Source organism: Hemicordylus capensis, chromosome 5, assembly GCF_027244095.1.
Source record: "Hemicordylus capensis ecotype Gifberg chromosome 5, rHemCap1.1.pri, whole genome shotgun sequence".
NCBI classification, from domain to species: domain Eukaryota; kingdom Metazoa; phylum Chordata; class Lepidosauria; order Squamata; family Cordylidae; genus Hemicordylus; species Hemicordylus capensis.
In genome coordinates, this window is record NC_069661.1 from 24,401,767 (window position 1) to 24,413,790 (window position 12,024).

Below are 12,024 nucleotides of genomic sequence, written 5' to 3' on the forward strand. Positions count from 1 at the left end.
CTTTGGCCGGGCACGGATTAAAAATTGATAGTGTTTTCAAGAAGATGATCTGAAGTTCGTCTTATGCCACCTGCTCTCTCTTTTTATTATTATAAAGTTACAAATGACTGGATGAATGAATCTGGAGAGGGAAACAACATAACCTGCTGCTTTGATATTTAAAATACTCACTCACTCTGGCATGTCTTGGGTAATCAAACATACTTGCTTTAATACTGAGTGGCTGCTACAAGGACAGGATGCATAGTTGGTTCAGCATAATTAAGTTCAGAGTGAAGTGGAGACAGAGACAGAGAGACACAGAGAAAGCACAGATGCACACATACACACACAGGATCTTTCTCAAATGCAGCCATTGACTAACTGCTGAAGAAACCATTAATAGACATTGGCTGCAATCCCATGCAGGCTCATTTTATTTATTTATTTATTTTAAAATGCGCACACCTCCTCCCTTTCACAAAATTCGCTTGCAAAAATTAAAACAAGAAAATGCATTTTTTTAAAAATCACAAGAATAAGCTGATCAAAAAAATATCATAACAACATAAAATCAAAGAGGAATCAGCAAGACACCGCTTCCCACCCCCCCCATACACGTTCATAGAGGGAATGAAAAATCTTGTCATAAAAGCCAGGCTTCCGCAATGCGTTGAAACCTCAGGAGGGAGGGTACAAACCAGGCCTCGCATGGGAGAGAATTCCAGAGGGAGAGGCCACCACAGAGAAGTCCCTCTCCTGTGTTGCCACCAACCACACCTCAGAAGAAGATATGCAGGAGGGCCTTATAGGGTGAGCATGTACATGTGAAATTAGGTGGTCCTTTTGGTACTTTGGTCCTAAGCTATTTAGGACTTTAAAAGGTTGACACCAGCACCTTGAATTGTGCCTTTCTTCAGCAGCAGAGTGAGCCTCCACCAGTGTAAGACCACAGTGCTCTTTATTTATTGGAGTGTAAGTGGAATTTAAGTCAATGAGACTTACTTTTGAGTAATCATGCATTGGATCAGCCAGATTGAGGGCTCAATTTACACCTGATCCATGTGAACTTTAGAGCTTAAAAGTGAGGACGAACACCTGGTTATCTGGATCCAGCCTAGCAGACAAGAAAATCAAAACTCGGTACAACAGGCAAACATAAGAAAATGGAGGGTGAATGCTGACTAAACAGAAGCAAACCTTGTTATAAGAAAAAAGGGGACATTCACTCCTATCACTAAAATTCAGAGTCACTCAACTGGGATTTTAGGACAGATAAAAGAAAGTACATCTTTGCACATTTGAGTGCCACACCCTGTGGCACCGAGATGGCACAAGCCTACATAGCTTTAAAATGGCTTAGAGAAGTTAATGGAGAATAGGTCTAAATATGTCCAGCCATAAAGTTTGATAAACCTTCTGTGTTCAGAAGCAATATACCATCTACAAAATGCTGGGGGCAAAGGGTGGAGGATAGGAGGACTGTTGCCTTTGTGACCTGGACTTCCAGATCTTATGTCAGGTCTTATGGAGCAGCTAGATAACCATTTCATCACATGGCCGTATAACAAGCCATTCCACCCATAGCTGGACATGTGCATGTAGCACTATTCAAATTGACCCCAAATTCTTATACACTGCAACCTTCACTGCGAGTTAAATAGAAAAGGAGACCGCTAAAGAAGAGACCACTCAAGAAAAAGGCAGCAACAGTGGCAGTGTCATGGTAGGACCAGTCACGTTGCAGTGCAAGCAAGTAGCTGTAAGGACCAAGGTAGGAAGTGGTGACTGCTTTTTGGATGCGGAAGTAGCGACTCCAGAGGAAATGAAGAGAGAAGGGGAGTGGTACAGGGCGGGGGGAGGTGGAACAGCCAGTAAATGGGGATGAGAGGAGAGGGAATGGTGATACTGGAACCAAGTACCAGAAAACTGACGAAAAGGGTAGGAACATAGAGAGACGGGAAAAACAAAAAGATGGAATGTGTGGTACGTGTGTGAAGGTGCAGCTTTCCAAGAGTAGTGGCTTGGCCACAAGCAGTCACAAATAAACACCAGATGGGCAATACCCTTTGGAGTTGTTCTCCAGTTGCGGCCCAAGGCATCCATCTTGGCCCTCTAGCCATGCAGTTAAATGGAAGCAGAGGCTGGTTCCACCCCTTTTAGATACTGCTGGGAAGCAGGAGCGGAAGGGTCAGCAGCAACATTCAGCCGTGAAACTCACTGGGGGACTCTGGGCCAGTCACTTCTCTCTCAGCCTAACCTACCTCACAGGGTTGTTGTGAGGATAAGCATCTGGGCTCCTTGGAGGAAGAGTGGGATAGAAATGCAAAAATAAATAAAAACTAAAAACAAAGCAGCAGTGAAGGCACAGCTTCTTGATGGGGAGATATTCAGAAGTCTCTTGGGCAGCTGGCATACTACAGTGAGATGAATGCAGAGGCAGGCCCCATTATTTAGACAAGGCCAAGGTCAAGGCTGCACAGCTTTGCCCATCCTGCAGATGTTGGACTATAACTCCTATCATCCCTCTATTGTCCACTGTGGCTGGGAATGATGGGAGTTGTAGTCCAAAAACAGCTGGAGGCCCATCATTGTGTCGCCCTGGCCTAAGTTGCTGGGAATTAATGTGAATTCAGTTCAAAGCCTGACTCATGATTTATGTGCCATACTGTGCTATAAGCATTTGCACAATGTTAAAATGTATAGCCAAGTCTGCTCTAGTAAGTGAATCTGAGTGGGATTGTGTGACTCCACACATCCTGTTGAACCAGCAGCTCAGCCAAGCAGCTAGAGCCCCAGGCACATGCCCTACTTCGGGTGTCGGGAAGGATATGCTGAGATTCACATCAGATCCAAGTTGGGTTCATCTTAAATGTTGGGTTCCATTCTGCAAGTAGGGTAGAATATGGCCGAAATTGGTGGGTTCGTACAACATATCCAATCTCAGTATATCCTTCCCAACACCAGAGTAAGGTGTGTGCATGTTTCCTGAGCTCCAGCAGTTCAGCTGAACCACCGGTTCAGTGTTCAGTTGAAAGGCTGACAACTTACAGAAAAGCTGTTAGCCAAAATCCAGCTCTCAGACATTTCAACGGGGGAACTTGCCAGACTGTTTCTCTATAGCAGTCTTTATCGAAAGGGACAATTGATCAGCTAATGAAGAATGCCAGCTTAGGTTCTGGCACTTCAGTAGATATTACTGCATGGATAAATCTTCCAGTACATACAAATCGACTAGGGCTGTCGATTTTCACTTGCTTGCTTCTTGTTTTTTACTCCATAAAAGGTGAATACCAGTGAATACTTCAGGGGGGGAAAGCAGCAAAGTATTAGAACTCACGTTTGCTCTCTCCATCTGCTGCAGCAGAGTGTACTGAGATGAACAGAGACAGATTCATGTGACTACATTTCTTGACAATTGCTTTGGACCTGTTAGTTTTGAAGTGAAAGCCTCGTTTGAACATTCAGATCGTAACATTTAAACATCTTTCTAAATGTTTTAAAACCTCCTTCAAATATTCAATGTGAAGCTCATCCACATCATTTTCATTGCAGTTTCAAATTTGAATTTCTTACTCCTTCCTACTTTGTATTTTGCTCCCAGTTCCCCACTCGCCCTGTTAATTCTCCCAACCACTCCCCCTTGATAATGCATATGTCTCTTTGCTGCTCTCTCCCTGCTCTAATTTAAAATTATGCATGGTGTGGAGAAAATGGATAGAGAGACATTTCTCTCCCTCTCCCATGATACTAGAACTTGGAGTCATTCAATGAAAGTGATTGGCAGTTGATTTAGGACAGACGAAAGAAAATACTTCTTCAAACAACACATAACTAATTGATGGAATTCACAGCCACAAAATGTGGTGATGATCACTAGCTTTGATGTGTTGGGGAATGAGAGAAATGTATGAAGGAGGATAGATCTAAAAGCAGCAATTAGTCATGAAGGCTACACGAAGCCTCCATGTTCAGAGGCCATATGCATCTGAATATCAGTCTCCCAGGAGTAACAGTGGGAGAGAGCTATTTGTGCTCTGCTTGTGGATTTAGAAGAGGGATCTGGTTGATCACTGTGGAAAGCAATTCCTCAGGTGTTGGGGATCCCTGGTCCAACTGTACCACCCCTTTCAGTATGGGACGAGCCTCTTGATGGTCCACCCCCTGTATGGCTTACAAAAGCAAACCCTGAAGCACATAGTCAAGCCAAAAGTGACAGCCACTGGAAGAACCCAGAAGTGTTCCCAAAGTCTCACTGCACACTCAGCCAAATGTGGAGGGTTATCAGGGCAACCCAGTGGCGGCAGTGAATGCGCCTCCGGTGGGGTGGCAGGAGGCAGCTTTAAGAGTAAAATAATTTGGGACTCACCTCTGCCACGATGGCACCTGAATGCTATTTGGAGCTGCAACATGCCACCCAGCAGCCCCTACAGTGGGGAACTGCCTCTGCCACTCACCTGGCTTCCATGGAGCCAAGCCCCCTCCAGTGGCCAGGTGAGTGGCAGAGGCAGTTCCCCACTCTAGGGGCTGCTGGGTGGCATGTTGCAGCTCCGAATAGCATTCAGGTGCCGTGGTGGCGGAGGTGAGTCCCGAATTACTTTTCTCTTAAAGCTGCCCCCTGCTGCGCCCCCCCCCCCGAGGCACGTTCACGGGCCACCACTGGGGCAACCCAGTGGGATGCAGGTGCAGCTGGTCTCACAAAGGTGGGGTGTGTGGCACACACAGATGCTTACCGGGTGGAGGGAAGGGCTATTTAGCCAGTGAGTGAAAAGGGCTGAGGAAGAGAGAAGATGGTCTGTACATGAATGGCCTGGAGGGGCAGCCACAAGAAACACACTTGCAAGGAAGAGGAGGAACAGTGTGGCAGAAACCCTGCTCCCCTCCACTATGGAGGCCTCAAAGGGGGAAAGGGGCAGGATAAAGCCAACACCATAGACACATATCCATACATAGAGCTGTTACTATATTTTCTAGGAAGATCCTGCTATTCCCTCTGTTGCTGTCCTATTTGAAGTCAAAATCAGAAACAGAACCACATTGTGGGAGAATGGGACGCTGGAGTACTTGAAAAGCCCATAGTAGCACATATGAGAAATCTCTTCAGGCCTTGTTTCATTTAACTCCAGGCTGGACTCTCCAGCAGTATCTTCATTATCAAGATATCCACAAGGTGGCTAACAGGACCATCAAGCATTGGCTAGAGCAGGGAAGCCTTTCGTTGCAATCCATTTAAGGTGTGCTGGCATGGGGCACTTGTCAGGAGTTGGAGATACCCCACCAATGTACTGCTGAGACATATTGTATCCATGCTGTGTTGCTCACCCAGCCAGCCAGTAGAGCAGATGAGAGATTATCATTACATATAGTCTTCTCAAGTAGACAAGATGTTGAACATCTCTTCTGCTACACCATCCCTACTCTTTCTTGTGATACCCTTCTGCCTTTAAAAAACATGAACAGAGCTTGCAGTATTCAGAGTCCCTTAGGGCCTGTTCACACTGTCCCTTTTTCCTGCACACAAGCAGTTCCAACCATCTTTGGGCACACACTTCTCTGGACAAATGCAAATGCATTGGTGGCACATGGATATAGCCCACAGTGATTCCAGTGTGGCTGGAAAATCTCCTGCTGCAGCTTCAGGTATTGCTGCCAATTGTATTATTCTGCCACCAGATCTCACATAGGCCATGTTCAGACATAACATCAAACCAGGTGTAAACGTGCCAAAGGTTTGAGTTTGTGATCGTCCGAAAGCATGAAGCCACGGTTTCATAACCCAACCACAGATCAATTTTCATGCCCAAACCTGAATTTGAACCCTTGGTTTGTAGTGAGTTTCGCTTCTGAAACCTAAGAATAGAAGTACTTTTTCACACAGCATTTAATTAATCTATGGAATTCTCTGCCATGGGATATGGTGATGGCCACTAGTTTGAATGACCTAAAAGGGGCTTAGTCAGATTCATGGAGGACAGGTCTATCAATGGCTACTAGTCTAGTGTCTAAAGGCCACCTCCAGCCTCAGAGGAAAGATGCCTCTAAATACCAGTTGCAGGGGAGCAACAGCAAGAGATAGGGCATGCCCTCACCTCTTGCCTGTGGGCTTCTCAAAGGCATCTGGTGGGCCACTGTTTGAAACAGGATGCTGGACTAGATAGGCCTCAGGCCTGATTCAGCAGGGCTGTACTTATGTTCTTGTCAGCATTGTGTCGTCCAAATCCTGCCACTGCTATAACCTGGGTTTCATGTGGAAGCTCCTCCCACTACCATAGAGAGGCTGGCTTAGAGCAGCGCATAAATGCATCAGTTTCTCACTGGTAACCTCTCAGAGCTGATGCCCTGCCCTCTGCAATCTCCTTGTATACTTGCACCCAGGGAAAGGGGCTCGGTCCCCCTTCCCCTACCAACTTGTACAAAAACTAGAACAATACTACCCAAAATTGAAGGGGCAAATCCTAAGTAATCTCGACTTATTCCTAGCCATCTCATCCTCTCCATGCATCCATAACACTCGTACACAGGATAGGAATGGGGGTCTAGGAAGAGGGGGAAAATAGAAGTCTCCATAGAAATGGGCGGGGGGGATGCATTCCCTGGCTGGGGAATGGGCAGGTGTTGGTATGTTGCCAATTGCCATTTCCGGTAACAAACCCATTCTGTGAACATATGAGAAAAAGCAGAGGGATCCCTTGTGGAGTCTATCTTTAACCAGTACAAGTGGGAAGAGGGGCCCAAGCCTCTCTTTCCAGGGGAGGGAAAAGTGGGGCCACAAGACCCTTACTCCCCAAATGCAGAAGACAGTGGTGCAAGCTGTGTAAGGAAAGGTTTAAAATGTCTTTGCCCTGCCAAACAGGCACGGTCGCACTGAGCACAGACCCTCTAACATCATGGCCAATGGCTGCAGCATCACTAGCATGCTGACGCTTTGCTAATGTGCCTGGCGACAGGGGAACAGAGCTTGCTGATGCAGTCTGGGCAGACTAGGAAGAGAGAGGGGTTCTTCTGCCCAGAAGCCGGAGGTTGCCAGACTGCAGTTGGTCAGTCGTCTGCAGCATGATTCTCAGCTTCATGGATTAACCACAGCTTCATCTACCCAAGTTTCATGCTGCGTTCAAATGGGGCTGTAGTTTCCTCTGGCATGAGCATGGAAGCGTAGTGAACAATAGGCCGGGACTGCTTGCCCTGGATGTAAAACATACAGAGTTTCAAATCTCCTAGCAACAAGGCAAATATATTTTTAATGATGCAGAGATCAACTTGGTCAAGTTAGCCATTCTGTACTGAACATATGTTCCCTAAAGCACTGTCCACTGTACTTTATTCAAACAGCTTGGTTATGCAACCAAGTTGTGTCAGTCAGTGAAGAGAGGTCTTACTGTATGTTTATTAAAAGTTAATTACCGTAGCTTCAAGACATTGAATCGTTTGTAGAATAAGAAGTATCTAATGAACTTTTAAATGGTATCAATTACATGCTTACAGATAATTACTTGCATCAGTGTTTATAGCTTACTTGACTAGATAAGCTGAGTTTTCAACTGTGACGAAGCTATGCATGGAGTCCAGCTGAAGACAAGGATAAAAGACAAAGCAGGTTTTTGAGCTTGCAGAGGATTTGTAACTTGTGAGTTTGCGCATATACTAGGGCTGTTCTAACAATTCCAGTTAGGGTAGGAGACACATCCTACCCATGTTCAGAAGCTACGTGCTAGGGATGTGCACAAAACATATTTTGCACTCTGTTTTGAGCTTGAAATGGAATGCAAATGGCCAACACGTTTTGTTGAAACAACTGGTCTGACTGGTGGTTTCGATGGAACAAACTCGTTTCGAGTGTTTCCACCTTAGGAAACAATGGGGAAACTCAAAAAACCCCATTGTTCCATTGGGTAGCTCCTAGGGACAACCAAGTGAGTTGGGTAGCAGGGCATGATGGGGTGCTACCTACCACCGAACCCTTAAAAGAAATAGGCAAGCAGCCAATTTTAAATAAATTTTTAACCTTTCCCCAAAACCTTTCCCCAAATGGATCCTATGGATCTGCAACAGAATACCTGAAAATTGAAATAGATTATCGTGTGTCTTTACACCTAAAGCATCCTAAACTGATGCTCATGACCATGTTCTCATGACCTGCGTAATTGTAGTTAAAGAGTTGACTATGATCGTCTTAAATTATAATTGGCTTAAATTACAATTAATAACTATGTAGTCACCATTTGTAGTTTAATTCTAGTTAACCACGGTGGCAGGACTACAATCAACATTAAAGCACGGATTCTCATGTCATGCTCTCTGGGAGCATGCCCAGTTCACCAATCATAGTTAGCTCTTTAAGTATGACTGCTTGCGTTATGAGAATTCAGCCTGTACAAACTGCTCCTCAAGTATCCACAACCTCCCACAACAGTTTGTTTTCATAGTTAGGAAATTATTCCATTGTGTTTGACATCACTTTCCCCATAGTTAAAAAAACAATACATTTTTCTTATCCTAATTTCAGTAGTTAGGATGAACATCATCCCTGTCTCTTTCTATCCTTTGTAAACTGTAAGGATTCTTCTCTCCCCACTCCCGCCCCAATCTTATTTTCTTCTTCTTTGGGGGAATACATAGTTCCTTCATCTTTTCTATTTTATGGTTGCAAATAATTCACAGCTTCAATGCTTTATGGTAGTTTGTATCTCTTGTATCTCAACCTCCTTCTTGCACTTTGTCATCTACTACAAAACTGGATGGAAGTTAAAAGAAAAATTACAGTTCCCAACTGAGCCTGTGATTTGAGCAAAACATTCTCTGGACTCCGTTATATGAGTTATTTCTCACATAGTGAAAGAAAACAAGTAAACTTGCATTGTAAAACAGTGTGAAATTTGGCCAGGTGACTTGGTGGTCCAGCACCACCATTTGATGATCCACCACTGATGTCCAAAATTTGGTGATTCACAAATGAATGCTGACAATTCCAGACGATTTTTTGTTCCCCACTTTTCAAACATGCACAAGTGAATCCTGACAGTACTGTTTAGAAGACTGTCAACATCCACCAGTGTGACTCTGTGACTTTTCTTTGGACATTCACAGAATTGGCTGCGATTGTTGCCAGTTGCCAGTTTTGGACATTCACCATAATTTATACCTGAAGCATGGCTGAGGGTATGGGAACTTGATTGTATTGCAGAATAACTCTGTACATTATTATAAAAACTTGAATCAACCAGCGACTAACTACATACAATTATGCATCTGCAGTATTGGAGCCTATTTTCCTAAGGCCATATTAATATGTAAATCCATGCATTCTACTTTTCACCCAGCTTAATTTCTGTCAAGTTTGAAAGTGCCTGTCATATGCTGTAATTTCTTCCTTCTTCAGTAAACAACAAGATGCGTTATTTATCTGAAGTCTTCCTCTCCCTTCAGTGCCATCGTTTTCTTGCCATTATTATTTTGCTGTGACTGTTAATGCTGACACCCCTCGCTCCAAAAAAAATGTGTTTTATTTACAGGGCACAGCTTATGGAAGTGCTCCTGTTCCTTCTCGCAGGCAATTATGTGAGTCTCTTAAATTCTGCTCTGTGTTGTAAAGATGACTATATGTGTTCATGTGCTGTAGCATGGCATGCTGATAGAGATGAAACGCCCCAAGGTCAATATACAACCAGCTGTGTTGTATATTGCCTGTACCGTGTATGTAGCTAATAGTTTCTAACGCACAACCTTCTCTCTTTTCTTGGTCTGTCCCTCGTCTAGCGTAGGTGTAAATCAGGGCTGCCCTGTACTTCATAGAGTTGTGAGAAGGTTTGGAAAACTCCCTGACAACTCAAAGTCTGGATGGAGGAAGGATGCTAGCTTGAGCTCAGCTATCCTGCATAGCACTGAAGCTGGGGGAGAACTCCATCCCTAGCTCCTTGCAAAAACTGGACCTAATTAATGACCTTGCTCCCAGTTTCTTGAATTTTCCATGCAGTTGCCTTCAGTAAGGCAAGCAAAAGCTAAAACAATTCATGAGGTTTTTTAAAAATAAACATTTAAAGAGCTTCTAGACAAAGCAATGGCATCATTTCTGCTGCCAAGCGATTGATTCTGATTAATCTGTACAGCAAGTTTAAGAAACATCAGAGTTGCAATAATAACTTACTGAAATTGCTCCCCTCTCGACCTATTCCACACAAAAAGGAAGAATTTTGCAAGACTGTGGAATTATGTTTTCAGTGCTAACAATAGTGCAGGGTATGAAAGAGAGGTCTCTGGTAACCTCTCTGTTTTAAGATGAGTGCTTTGCAATTGAGATAAGTTTAATATGTAGGGTCTCCAAAGTGCCGTCAGACTTTGAGACAAGAACTTTATTTTGCATTTCCTCAAGTCCATCTCCGTCTCTCTTCTGCCTTCCCGCACCAGCGTGTCCATCTGCGAGGCATCCATTTTGTTCCACGTCCACATAATATGCTACAGCAATGCACTGCATTAGTTCTAATGATTGCGCAATGCATCACAGCGATGAATGCCAAATCGATTCATCATCACGTGACATTATTGGCTTCTTCACCAAGTGCAGTCCAATTGAAATAATGCTTTTATTTCACTGCTGGCAGTTGTGAACATGTTGCTTGCATCACATTCACTGAGGCTGATCCATAATAAATGGGGTTTAAAAAAGCTTAATAACATGTGTCTGCTAATGCGAGTTTTGTGAAAACAGCAAGAATGTAATCTGTGTGATGATGGTCTCTCTCTTGTGTCACAATGGGAAGTGTTTAAATTCTGCTGGATGGAATTACCGCTCTTGAGAAAGGATGGAAGGCTTAGCAGTGCTCTTATTAATGAAGGTAGAAGGTGAGGAATGACTCCTATTTAAGTCTTTGCTTTCTGAATGCCTGGATTAATTAAAGGAGTTCAGCAATCTGTGAGGCGTGTGATAGGAACAAGATGTCCTCATGGTGTAAGTGGAGGAGTTTAATACATGCACGTTGTGAAGGGTGTTGACACAGCTTTCAACCAAAGCAGACACATCTGCCTTACTCTTGATACCTGGTGTCATGGTCTTCACAGTCAAGATTATTGACATGTACCCATGTGATATTTCTTGGTGATATTTCCTGTGGCTGGAAGCATCCACTATTAGAGCTTTATTTCTGTAAAGCAATGTCTGGCTATCTTTGGAATTACTTATCTGTGCAGCGTATAATAATAAAAAAAGATTCCTTGGTCTTGAGAAAGTCATACATTTCATATATATATGCAGCAGTCTTGATGGATTGTACAAATGATTGCATTTGTGAGCACTATGAAAGAACTAAGACACACTGAGAGGCAGAAAAATGCAGTGAGGAGGACCATGCAAAGTTTTTTTGGCAATGTACACATCCAAGGAACTAAAAAGCGGGGGGAGCTGTAGTAAAAATAGCTGGTGTACTGGAGGCTAGGAATAGCACTGGTGTGGTGGATGCAAGTATGCAGAGGCAGCCCATGGTTTGATGAAAGATAGTTCATCCTGGTATAGAGCAACTTCACTTGTTGTTGAGAAGTGCTGAGAGGCAGAGTGAATAGATGTGCAAATTACCTCAATGTATGTTACATTAGGTGAGTTCATACGTAATGGCGGCAGTTAAATACAGAAGAGCCGCCAGTTCTATCAACCATGCACTCCTGCTCCTGCTGCCATTTCTGTGTTGTCAGAACTCAGAAAATGTCAGGTGGAGAATGTTGGTGACCCACCTTGCCTGACATTTTCAAGCCAACTTCAAATGTAGGTTAAGAATGACGGGCAATTTTCAGGCTGAGGTGGATCACTGACATGCTCCACCCAATATTTCCAGATTCTGAGCACACAGAAATGGCAGCAGGATTATGTGTCTAGCTGGAATCAGCAGCTCTTCCATACTTGTTGCTGTTATGTGTGAATCTGCCCATTAGAGATGAAAAAGAAGAAGAAGAAGAAGAAGAAGAAGAAGAAGAAGAAGAAGAAGAAGAAGAAGAAGAAGTGTGATCCACTACAGCTTCCTCTCTATGTGCTTCCTGGCCAAATACAAGCCATGGTTAGAT

The 12,024-nt window shown here is 43.9% G+C and overlaps 1 protein-coding gene across 2 annotated transcripts in view; it reads left to right on the forward strand.

The window, feature by feature from the left end:
• Positions 1–12,024, forward strand: part of CCSER1 (coiled-coil serine rich protein 1) — a 1,155,632-nt gene that overhangs the window by 896,874 nt on the left and 246,734 nt on the right. Inside the window, exon 10 of one of the 2 annotated variants that reach the window (XM_053252661.1) lies at positions 9,489–9,534. The exons of the other annotated variant lie outside the window; for it this stretch is intronic. Within the exon in view, the coding sequence (XP_053108636.1) occupies positions 9,489–9,534 (46 nt within the window). The remainder of the gene's footprint in view (positions 1–9,488; positions 9,535–12,024) is intronic. 2 annotated transcript variants of the gene reach the window in all.